The 12713-nt window shown below is 40.1% G+C and overlaps 1 protein-coding gene across 1 annotated transcript; it reads left to right on the top strand.

The window, feature by feature from the left end:
• The first annotated feature begins 2886 nt into the window (after positions 1–2886).
• Positions 2887–10198, top strand: mrps23 (mitochondrial ribosomal protein S23). Its single transcript, XM_035155050.2, has 5 exons — positions 2887–3052; positions 5040–5219; positions 8605–8682; positions 8901–9024; positions 9779–10198. Exons 1-5 carry the CDS (start codon positions 3009–3011, stop codon positions 9929–9931), a joined length of 579 nt encoding a protein of 192 aa, XP_035010941.1. The 5' UTR covers positions 2887–3008; the 3' UTR covers positions 9932–10198.
• The last annotated feature ends 2515 nt before the right edge of the window (positions 10199–12713 follow it).

Raw genomic sequence — 12713 nt, 5'->3', positions numbered from 1 at the left:
CTCTCTCCCTCTCCTGCTCTTTGTCCCTCCTCTGTTAGGCTCACTCCCTCCGTCCCTCTCTCTCTACACCAACCTGTTACGTGCTGACATTCCTGAATGCAACCTGGCCTTACCAGCCTGCCTTTCCCTCTGCTCTAAAACACTGTGGTGGAACCTGAAAAGCCACCCAATGACAGACAGCAGTCTGGTCACTTTCTCTCTATTCAGAGATCACTCCAGAAAATGTGTCTCATAGTTTCTTTCTAATTGCTTCTTCTCTCTGATTCAGGTAAAGGGTTATAATTCAGGTTAGTAGTAGAGAGTACATTATAAGGATACAACTTGCATTTTGGAGATGGTGGCTATTGTTTTATTGTGTGTTCTGTGTTCTTGTGTGTGAAGTAATACGTTTAATGTTTCTGGTGCTTTTAAGGCAGGGCCCCATACAGTATTTTATCTCTAGTCAGCTGACACAGAGAGTTTAAAGTTCACTTTCTCTTTTCTCCACACAGCAGTAAGCCGGCCTGTGTTGCCTTTCAACGCTGCATTCTGAAACCAAATGCAACAAATGACTTCCTAACCCTAAGATGGATTGTTTTTCCTTGTTGTCCAATTAAATGTTTGGTTCTGTCCAAGAAGGATTAATGTGACAAAAACAATGCTTCACTTTACTTTTCTTGGATTACCCTCTATTTTATGATATATATGTTTGTATGCACTGTTTTAGGATGCAGTAGTTTTGTTATATTATTGTAAAACCATGTGTAAAACCATTGACTGCATATAAAGATTGATGACGGCTCACAAATCTGAAGCCAAATCATCTTGATTGCACCCTGGTGGATGGCTTCATAAACCTCACCTCCTCCATGTAAGCAGATGGGACATGGACCAAACCAAAGAGTCAAAGTACTTATCAAATAAATGTTTCCCATGCATGCCATATAAATGGGTTAGGTCTTAACCCACAGTTCCCCCCTTTTTCATTCCAGTCTATCTATTCGCCACTTACCTGGGTGCTGGTTGCCAAATACATAACCTCTGCAGTGGGTTTTGGGTCCACTCCTTGCTCTCCTTCCCAAAACAACCTTCAAATGAAGGCATCAGTCATTATCAGATGGCCAAACCACCTCATCTTACTCTTTAAGATGCAATGGTGCAAATGCTTCTAGTCTGAGTTACCATCACCCATGGAGGAAATTAATATCACCCACTTGTAACTGTCATCTCATTATCTCAGTAGTTACCCAATGCTCCTCACCATGGATGAGGGGCATAAATTACATGGTAAATTGAGAACTTAAGCTTCAGACTCAGTGGTCCAGTGTGAAGGTCCTATTATTGCTGCACCAATCTGCTTGTTGATCTCAGACTTCATTTTCCTCTAAGAATTTCTTTCTTATTACCAGCAACTCCTAGCCAGTCAGTCAGCAAACCTTGAGTCCATCTCAACCCCTGATCCACTGGTTTCAAATGAGAATGTGCATCTTAAAACTTAACTATATAAAATGTCCCCTTGCAGCCCACACATGGCACATGGGGTGGCATGTTTTCTCAGGTTCGGTCCTCTACCAGAGGCTTGGGAGTTTGAGCGTTCTGCATAGTTTTTTTAGCTGTTCCTATAGGACTCCGCTTTTCTGGACAGAGGCTTCAGATGTTGTACCTGATTGGCTGAAGCCACTCTCCCTGTTTAGGGGTTACAGCCCCTAATGCACCTACTACCACATGGATCATATTGCATTTCACCTTCCACATCTGATAGATTTGTTGAATACAAAATAAATCTAGTTCTCAGTTTCACTTTATTATATATTCATGAATCTAAATTTACAGACTTTTCTGAGCTGATAATCTATGTCTATACACTTCATCAATAGGTTTACTATTAGTTTCCCTGACATATTTTTGGACACAAGTTGTATTGTTTGATAGATATTTAAATTGCTTCATGGATGTAAACAACACCATATTAACATTTGGATGGATGACCTAAAGAGGTAAAAATACCCTACAACGTCTTTCTCTCTCTTATGTTGATTGAGAATGATTCAGTGATAAGCATTTAGATTTTTGTTTGTTCATTTATTTCTTCATTTTGTGCTGTCTGTTACTGTTAAATGTGAATGTTATGAAAATACATTATCAAAGCATTCTTTAAATGCTTGGCATTTCCACATTTTCTGCTTCTGCAGAGAATCTTCTGCAGAGAATTGTTATTCTAATGTAAAAAGCAAATTAAACATCTAGCCTATTAAGAAAGCATACCTTAAGTGACAAATTAAATAATACGCACTACGCACTAAACGTTGCGTAGTGACAACACCTGCTGACCCTATTGTGCACTGTCCAGTAATATTCATGGGGAAAAAATATGTAAACTAATAGAAGCGTCATTGTATTTGTCTATAAAATGTTCATCAATCCAACAACATGAATATGTATGTCAGAGTGTTCAGCCAGGCGAAGTTTGTCAAGTGGCCTAAAATGATAGGTAAAGGAGGACAAGGTGTCATGCCTTGTGATTAAATTCAAATCAAGGCAAGAGGAAAGGGAAATTATAGGTTCCAGTTCATGTACATAGCCTTCACAATAAGTCAAAATTAAACAATTGTTTTCTTAGATCATCACATCACTAAACAAGATATAGATTTTAACGTGGAGTGCTACAACGTTGTATAGAATATGATTGTATTTTTTCTCAATTAGTTCACCAGTGTGGAAAATTTCAATTAATAAAGTGTGAGCACATAAGAAAGCCTGCCAGGGTAGACACCAAACCCAGGAATCAGTCATATGTACATGATCAAAACATGTCATTTATTACCAGTGCAAGGGATGTACCGACCGGTTTGTGCAACTATGGAAAAACAGTAAACTAGGACCTTTATTCTGAAAAAAAAACCCAACGACCTACAATCTAACCGGAAATCGCATACTCGTAGGTTATTTGAGCAACATCCCATAGGTTACACGTGTGTGTGTGTGTTTGTTTGTTGGTCACCTCTGGTTGTACCGTGAGACATAGCGGAATGGCGGGCAGCAGGTTGGAGAAGTTTGGAACTGTTTTCACCCGGTAAGAGCAGCAGAGCGTATTTGTGCTCCTTTACTAGCCCAACAGCTAACAGTGGATGCTAACGTGAGTGTATCAGTGAAGGGCATCACGTTAACCTCTGTCTGACTGGAACACATGTGACCAGGCACTGTGCAGGCTGGTTAGCACCGTGTCTGACCGCTGGAACACACATCGCTCTCTTCTTCTGTCAGAAACCTGTGGAAGTCCTAAACTCTGCTGTAGCTGCGATGCTAACATTAGCGTCATTAGCTGGCGGTACGGCAGCAGTGTACCTTAAATCCGATTGATTCCCAGGCAGCACTGATATCTCCACAGATAGTAAATAATGGTAATTAATGATTTCTGTCAAGACAAACTCTGGGGACGAGTCTAACATTACAGCGCTTTCTAAAACGTGTCACACTAATGCAAGTAAGACACCAGTCATCAACTCAGCAGGACTGAACCGAGTCTCTAAATCATCCAAGCACAGCACATATACTTCAGATAAATAAAGATAAATAGAAAAATCAGCGTTCAGCTTGAACCTGTAAAGTAAAAAAAACCAAATTAAGTCAGAAATCGTACCTTTACATTTTGTAGAACAAGCTCCCAGACACCTGCAGGTCTGCTGCACCTCTTAGTTCTTTTCAATTTACTCTGCATTTATTCAATCAAATAATTACTAATTTCTTACTCTGCACCATAACTGTCACTCTTTTATTTCTTATTTCATAAATATTGTTCACTATGTAACTCTCTGTTACATTAAGTTTCCTTTTGAAATGTCTTTTTTTATTGTGTAGTTGCTTTTACAATTTGTCATGATGCCTTTTATATTTTATGTAAAGCACTTTGGACTGCCTTATTGTCAAAATGGGTTGTGCAACTAAACTTGCCTTGTCTCTAAAAAGTGATTCAAATTCAAACATGACCTTTGGAGGATATCCGGAGACCTGGGTCCAGACTTTCTCCAGTGGTCGCCTTTCACACATGCACAACGCAGTGGGAGATTCTCCACTCAGACGTGCCCACAACAACACAAACCGCTTTTTCACATGAGATATTTGTTTTCCTTTATTTATTTTTTTGCATTTGTCGTGTGTTAGAAACCTCACCAACACACCCACTTGCTCGTGCTGAATCCTGCGGAGGATCTCCTGCTGTGTTCACACAGGACTGGCTGGAGAAGTCCACAGAGAGTCTGGAGGCTCTCACTGGGACATTTGCGTTAAGCCCCTCCAGAGAAGTCCGGAGGTTCTGCGGAGTTCAGTGCAGGTCTTAAAGCAGCTCATGATACTTATTCAGTTGTTAAATAAAGAGCAACATGACATGGGTCCAGGGTTTTTTTTTACAGAGAGAATTGTGAGGCGACCGCCTCCATCAAATTTCGTGACAAAATTCTAGTAGAGTGGAAACAGCTTATAGTGATCACGCTCCTCCTGGACCTAATTTATCACTGTAAACTGTTGATTTGTATAAAATAATTGCGTAGCTTCTGTATAATAGTCCCGGAACTTGAGGGAAAGCTAAGTTACACACACACACACACACACACACACACACAGTGGGATCAGACACATGTAAACTCAGACTGGGTAAAAACAACAGAATTTGTTATCTTAGTCAATGTATAGAGAGCAGGAGGAGATGACGGGGCGCACTCGGTTTGCCTCGATTCAGTTGGCACTGATGAATGACAGAGACATAGAGAGGAGCAGTGAATTACTGACACAGCTGGTAAAGACTGTAAAACATAACTTATTTACGGTCCAAACATGTAGGAGTAGACCCAAAATGAACACTGTAAGCAGACTTCGTGGAGCTATGCATGGCTCCCTGTGTCCGTGCCCCTGGCTCCTTGCACCTGAAGACCCCCACTTGAGCCCAAGAACAGCTCTAATTTGGAGTTGGAAATTACTTTTATTTTCTCTGTGTACATTTCTTCTGTAGTTAATGACACTGCTGTCCAATGGCATTTTACTCATATGATGGCCTCTCATGGCAGGGTTCGAGATCTGATGCGCTCTGGAGTCATTCAGCCGGCACAGAAACCCATCTGGTATGATGTATTCCAGGCTTTTCCACCAAAGAGGGACCCACTTCACGTGAAGCCACGCACCAGAGCCAGCTCCAAGAAACAGGAAACGGTGCCTGATATCTTCTACAGAGAGGATGAAATCAGAGCGTAAGTCAACTATTCACAGCAGTAATAACAGGAGCTGTGCTTCTTTACACCTACATATTGAAAAATAGAGTAAATACTATGTGCAAATGACATGGATGAGGTGTGTTGTTATTAGGGGTGTAACGGTACATGTATCCGCACCAAAAACTCCTCGTGCGGAACTTATTTGTGTTCGTACAGGTCTCAAACAAGTGTGAAGACCCTCCCTAGTCATTTTAGTCCGCTGTGTGGGAACACTTCAGTCACTATAATGATGACGTGCAAAGACAAGTGGGTCGTACAAATGCTGTATGTTGACATTGCGCAACTGCAATCGGATATGGAGCTGGTAGCACATCGAACATGCCAACTCGTTTGAAAGGGCATAACCAGAGTGATGTCCCACTAACATTGGGAATAACACTAACATTAGTGGGATAAGGAAAAAACGAGTTCCGTGCAAACCCAGCACCCAATCTGCCGCTTGCAAATAATTCTGACCTTGTCAAAGCAATAACGAGCGTCATAGGTGTTTTTAATAGCAGGAGACATACAAACGTTCTCTGTTGAGAACGCAGGGTTCAAACACACACTGAAAGTAATCGAGCCCCGTTATGAAGTTCCCTCTCGACCACATTTTAGCCAGCAAGTCACACCAGCCCTTTTTATAAACCTATGTCCCAGTGTGAGCGTGTCGTCCACAGCGGGAGACATTGGGTCTCATACACAAACAATGCGTACGCAAAAATCTGTGCGTAAACCGCCCGATGAACGTTTGACGCACAAATCTGGGATTCATCAATATGTTGGTACCTAGAAATGTTTTGAACTTTCTCAGACCATGCGTACGCACAAATGATGAAGGCGCGGCTGTCCTAGAAAATGGAAACACGCACCCTTTTAACTAAATTCATAGTATATTAAAACTATGAAATTGACGCCGTTTCATCATCATCTCTATAAACACCTGCGGAATTCATATTTTCACATGTATTTAGTTATTATTATGATGTTAGATCATGACTCCGGATCATTCCGGTCACTTTAACCCTGATGTCCTGACTGTGCGCGTCACGTTACGTCTCGTGTTGTGTAGCAGGTTTAAACATGTGTCTCATAAACTCTAAACTGAATCAAACACAAAGTAAACATCAGTCCAGTACGTGTCCTAATAACTTGTGATCAGTGATGGTGTTTATTGTTGAAGTGTAAAGGGAGCGCAGGTCGGGGGGGGGGGTGAGGAGGAAACAGAGACACAGGATGACTGGACCTTTTTAATGTGCGTCTGTTCTGAACCTGAAGCAGCGCTGGTTATAATTATTCAGCGGAGTCCACGTCGCGATGCATCTAAGAGAAATGTCCACAGCTCTAGTGCTCAGCTCTGTGCAGAGCATTCACCGCCTCAGTTATTGCAGCCAAGGTTTCCTTTTTTTCACTCTGGAGGACAGAAAAGTGTGTTTGTGTCTTCCCCCTTCTGACGCTTTTAATTTCTGCTGTTAGATTCTTGTGTTTTTTACCTTGTGCGGCCGTCTCTTATAACTTCAACTGTTCAGCACACCGCTCTCTCCATGTCCTCATATGGAGAAATAGAGGCGTGGCAGTATGCTAATTGCAGAGAGTGGACACGCGCCTATCGATTTAGAATGATTCTGATTCACAAACATACGCATGGTGGTGAGAACAAAATCATCTGGTGCGCATGTGTCATGAATCCGGCGGTGATTTTGCGCACGCACTTATTTTCTGCCGAGAGTCCGAACATTTGATTGGCTCCAGAGTTTATGAGGCTGCATTTAAACATCATGAAAATGACTCGTCAACATGTTGTGCTCAGTACAACACGAGACGCTCACAGTCAGGACTCAGTGTTAAAGTGAGCGGAGCGACACGCAGACATGATCCGACACCATCGATTCAGAACCAAACACATGACCGTACGTTTGTCACCTAAATCATCCCAGTAAATAATGAACTATGAATGTGAATTAGTCTGCATCTGCATGAACTGAACTTGGAACTCGTTCTTTTTAATTGTGAACTGGCTCAACACTGCTTCTACAGATGGGCTCAGATTCAGATTTCCCATTCACATTGAATTGTGTAAAGGTTTGGTTGTTTATTTGATTTAAAAAAGAAAAGAAAAAAGTTTTATTCAACCATCCTATATTTCCCCCCCCAAAAAAAAGAGCAAAGGCTAAAATGCCCCAATTGTTTAGGATAAAGGTTATCTTTGAGTTTGATAAAATAAAAATAAAATGTTCTAAATAACATCATCCTATTTTGCTCAGGCATAGCAAAGAGACAGCCAAATTTAATTATGGTGTGGTATGTTTTAGTTTGATTTGATTTTTCAATATTAATAACTATCATTTGAACTTGTCATCAATAAAAAAACAAATGTTAAATGTATATATCCGCCTTCTGTCATTTATCTTTCCGTTCCCACAACAATATACATATAATGGTGAATAATCATGATTAATCACAGCTACCCTGTGATTAATGTAGTAATTAAAGGCAAGAAGGACACAGCCATAGTTAACCAGGGTTGATTCAATATAAATAAAAAATCTGTTTGTTTTCTGTTCCTTGTTTCTACTGTACCGAAAACGTTCTGAACCGTGACCTCAGAACTGAGGTACATACGAACCGTGATTTGTGTGTACCGTTACACCCCTAGTTGTTATGGGTTTAACTGAGGCTATGTCCACACTAACACATTTTAGCTTTAAAACGCATCACTGTTGATGTGTACACACACTACTGGAGTTTTCAGATGGATTTATTTTTTAAATTCAATCATGTAATTTGGATGTAGCCTTTGACTCTCTACTGAAGTTTTATTATCACACACATACTTTGACGTGGAGCACAGATGTTTTGCGTCATGGCAGCATTGACTGAAAGTCACTGCATGTCATACTTGGCATTTGATAAGTCTTAAGTTGAGAATGTGTCATGGTGCAGAAATGTATCATGACACTGAATCTGAATCTTACCCAAGGATACTTAGGAATGCCGACTGGAGGAACCATTCAAGATGAAACTACCAACCCTCTCGTTAGTGGACAACCCTGTCTACCTCCTAAGCCAGAGCTCCCTGTCTAGGCAGCACTGTCAACCCCCTAACAACTTCAGTTTCATCACTAGATCATTTAGTTATTTCATTGTCACAGATTTGTTGTTTTTCTAAAGGCTTATTTTTAGATTTAATACAATTTTTTTTTTTTTACAATTTGGAATTATACCCAACACATTACATGGTAACCAAAATGCAAAGCTGAAAAACTTAATTTATGTGATTCAAATGAAATTTGCCATTTTACTTTCTCTCATCAGGATTTCTTCAAACTGTTTTGATGGGAATTACCACTTGCATGTGTTTCAACAACTGTCTGCCTTTCAGGAAGTTCTATGAGCAGTATGGGGTAGGTCCTCGGCCTCTTGACCTCACCAAAACAACCTTTGTTTCTACTTGTCAGAGGTATGGATTGCAATGTATGGAAAAAATGCATTAAATCATGAAAGCAACCAAACAATCTATGTGGTTGAATGTATGGTTTTTGTAATGTAAAGTGTTGTCAAGTGCACATCAAATGTACAGTGGGGGAAATTATAAATGAATATCAATATCTTGAAATGAATACATTATTTCCATGCTAATATTGCTGCCTGTGTTTTTCTCTCTCTTTGATGCGGCAGATTTGTAGACAAATACACAGAGTTACAGAGCCACCGCGAGCTGGAAGAGTCTGCTCTGTTTGAGGAGACTGGCAAGGCTTTACTCTCAGAGGGCATTGTGTTGAGGAGGAGAGGAGCGCCACCTGTAAGTTTCTTGCTAAAAGAAAATGTTTTAACTATGGTTGCTACCTTAATATCATCATTTAAGTAGCTGATGATTTCAGACTCATGTTGTCAGTGCAGTCATCAGCCCAGTGTTCCTTGCTCTTATGCTGAATGCTAGAAAAATATGGCCCATGGACCAGGCTATGTAATTAATTAAAAATGACTTCAAGCAAACACTTACAACCTGAGATCATCATTATACAATTCTGCGTTACAACTCGGACATAATCAAACTATTACTGATCTGCTATAGTTCTATATAGCTGAAGAATAGCATCATCAAATTCTAATTATACCATATGAAGTGATAATCTGCAGTTCTGTTTTGCAATCTGCAGTTCTGTTTTGCAATCTGCAGTTCTGTTTTGAAAACACTCTGTGGAACAACATCTGGCCCCGAAGCTATGGATTGATAAGGAATTTTTTTCCCCTTTGCATAGGGCTGTAATAAAAAAATATGAAAAAGGGGACGGGGTCTGAATATTTTCTTAAAACACTGTTATAATATATCTATAATTTTATAGAGATTTGGGGGATTTTCCTTTACAACGGTCTAAGGAAAGTGAGAGCCATATGCTGTATAGATTGTTCAGCCCTGTGAGGAAAATTTTAACTTGTGATATTTGGCTATATTGATATCATTGACTTGATTGACTTTGCCGCTTGTATAATGACAACAAATGGCCTTCACTGCTGTTTGCACAAATCATTACAGTGCTGCTTTTATCCTGCAGGTGTCAGCAGAGTCCAAGGATCCTGTGCTCAAGCTGAAGCTAACAGACATGTTGGCTGAGCAGCAGTCAGTAGGTTCGCACAACAAGGAGACAATGGATGACCCAACACAAACACAGCCCATAGACCCCAGCAACTCCAAAACCTTTGGATGAGCTGCAAATTCTCTCACACAAAGAAATGATGTGACTGACTTGAGAAGCTGTGGTTCTGTTTATTCTCCTCTTATGGAAGTGTTGGACATTTATTACAACCACCACTTGTCAGGGATCTCAACCAAGGTCGGGAACTGCTCTCTCTGGAACTGCTGTCCTAACTGGCTGAATGCAACCTCCTTGTTTCCTCGGCTGATGCCATTTAGATTTGAATTCTTTCAGCATCAAATAACATACTGTTGTCATTAAAGTGTCTATATTTCAGCAGAGGATGGAGTCAAAAAATCTGTAAATCGTCAATACATGCTAAAACTGTGTTATATACTGAATGTGTGTATATTTAATCGTCCAATTCAACAAGGACTTCAAAAAATTATATCATCTCTGATCTGTTACCATTGATGAGTCAATACTGGACAGGGAAATATGATTTTATTGTCAACATTGTAGCAGGCCAGGATTAATACATCAACCTGGAAGTCACAAAGGCGCACCTTATAAAATGTTTTCTGGGGCTAGTCGAGGATAAATAATCACCATGAGTCAAACCCTTCTGCAGATAAATCTATTGAGTCACTAAGATTTAATGCTGACAGCGGCACCACATGGAACAAAATTGTCTGAAGACAAGAGAATTACTTAATTGCACAGGAAAGCTGAAGGGTACAAGAGGACTAGCAAATTGTTCCTGGATGACTTCAATTCGATTTAGTGCCTTTCTCCGTGCCAAGGGGCATCTTGACCTTAAACCTTTCTGTAACCCTACTACTACATTACTGAAGTTTAAAGTAAAAATACTGCAATGGCCAGTATGTCACCCAACCTCTGGGGAGTTTAATATGTAAGAAATATGTAAGGAGACAAACAGGAGAGACCATGATATGGCAGTGTATTAAACCTGCGCTGTACCTGCTCATTCCTCATAGACATGCTGCACCCTCTGGTATTACCTTTGTGGAGAAGGATTCATACTGTGGCAGGAAAATTCAATTTGATTTGAATAGTGCCAAATCATAATATACATGATCTCAAGGCACTTTACATAGACAATAATAATGAGCCAAAACTCCTCAAAGCTTTGCCAAGATGGTTATGTTTCTGCCCCTGTCTGTTTGTCAGCACGGTATATGCAAAAACTGACTGAACAGAGTTGCACACATTTGGCACAGATTTGGACAAAGCAGCAGATCCATTACTTTTTTTTACTTTGAGAGATAGGGTGGGGGTGAACATTTTCACTGATTTTGATGAAAAAACTAATGCAACAGGGATTATGATTTCATGATCCGCATTGCTTTGTTGGCTTAGGTAAATGGTCTGCATTTATATAGCCATTTTCTAGTCTTGATGACCACTAAAAGCTCTTTACAGTACACTTTTGCCATTCAACTATTCACATGGTGCAGCACTTTCTCTATCTCATATCTCTCACAGCCATCAGGGGCAATTTGGGACACTTCGACACATGGAGCTGAAGGAGACTTGGATCGAAAATCTGAGCCACAGCCGCCCACCACTATAAGGCTTGATTGAATTTATGAGGACTTTGCGCCCTTGCCAGAGGTATGTGCACTACTGAGTGCCATTTTAGTTTGACCAGTAAGTGTTCAACTAAACTACAACTAATTTTAAATTTGCAAAGCGAGTGAATAATGCAGACTTCTAATTGCCACCAATTTAAATTGTAACATACTAAATATAGTTACTCGTATTTTATATTCCAAATGTGTAACATTAACATGTATTCTGTTACCTGCCAATGCTGTATATATGTAATTACTCAACACAAGCCTACAGACCCTTTTTTGTTGTGTGATCTTTTAAGACATGTAAACATCAGACTAAGTCACCTTTACAACATGTTACAGTCTTGATATTCTTGACCCAAAGCTTCCTGCACCTTGTAACCAGTCATAAGAGTAACACAACAGAAGTGCTACTGCCAGTGGGGTTTCCTTCTTCCTGATGACATGACCTTGGTGTTGATATCCTGCCTTTCACAAAGAAAACTGTCATTCCCACAAGGTGGAGAGATGATATTCTCAGCTTAATGGAATGGCTGATTGTGTCACAGTGAGAGAGAAAGCAATCCTATACGTAGTTGACAGCCCCCACCCAAATGAACACACTGGAGGAGAGAATCAGCAAAGCAATAAGAAAAGAGGAGCTCTCTGTCGTTTGCTGCCAGTAGAAAACACAAGCTCTGTGTTTTTGCTTTGAAATGGATGATTTTAGTCAAGGTTCAGTTTATTCCTTGCGTTTATTTATTTATTCACTTTCTCTCCATACTTAAAGTAAAGCGACAGCCAGTGGCTGGAGGCATCATGTTTTCAGGTTGTCCGTTTGTCCATCCCATTCTTGTAAACATAATGTGTCAAGAATGCCTTAAGGGAATTTCTTCTAAATTGGCAAAAATGTTCAGTTGGATTCAAAGATGAACTTATTCGGTTTTGGTGGTGAAAGGTCAAAAGTCAAGGTCATGGTGACGTCATGTTTTTGTGAACGTGATATATCCGGAACACCCATAGGAAATTTCATCATCAATGTTTGTCACTCCATCTAATCATGTCAATCAATCAATCAAATTTTATAGTATAGCCCATATTTACAATTTGTCTCATAGGGCTTAACAATGTGTGACATCCTCTGCCCTTAACCCTCAACAAGAGGAAGGAAAAACTACCAAAAAGACCATGTTAACAGGGGGAAAAAACTTAAAAATCTCAGAGAGAGCCACAGACACAAGTGCAATAGATGCTGCGTGTAGTCGAACATATCAATA

This window comes from Hippoglossus stenolepis, chromosome 4 (genome assembly GCF_022539355.2).
Source record: "Hippoglossus stenolepis isolate QCI-W04-F060 chromosome 4, HSTE1.2, whole genome shotgun sequence".
Taxonomy (NCBI): domain Eukaryota; kingdom Metazoa; phylum Chordata; class Actinopteri; order Pleuronectiformes; family Pleuronectidae; genus Hippoglossus; species Hippoglossus stenolepis.
The sequence above is the reverse complement of the archived record's forward strand: the minus strand, read 5'-3'. Positions and strand labels throughout refer to the sequence as shown.

Bases quoted from the DNA above. Each gene is read 5' to 3' on its own strand.
- mrps23 (XM_035155050.2), top strand. From the start codon at position 3,009: ATGGCGGGCAGCAGGTTGGAGAAGTTTGGAACTGTTTTCACCCG. The intron at 8,683-8,900 runs GTATGGATTGCA...TTGATGCGGCAG, and splicing joins TTTGTTTCTACTTGTCAGAG to ATTTGTAGACAAATACACAG. The intron at 9,025-9,778 runs GTAAGTTTCTTG...TTTATCCTGCAG, and splicing joins GGAGGAGAGGAGCGCCACCT to GTGTCAGCAGAGTCCAAGGA.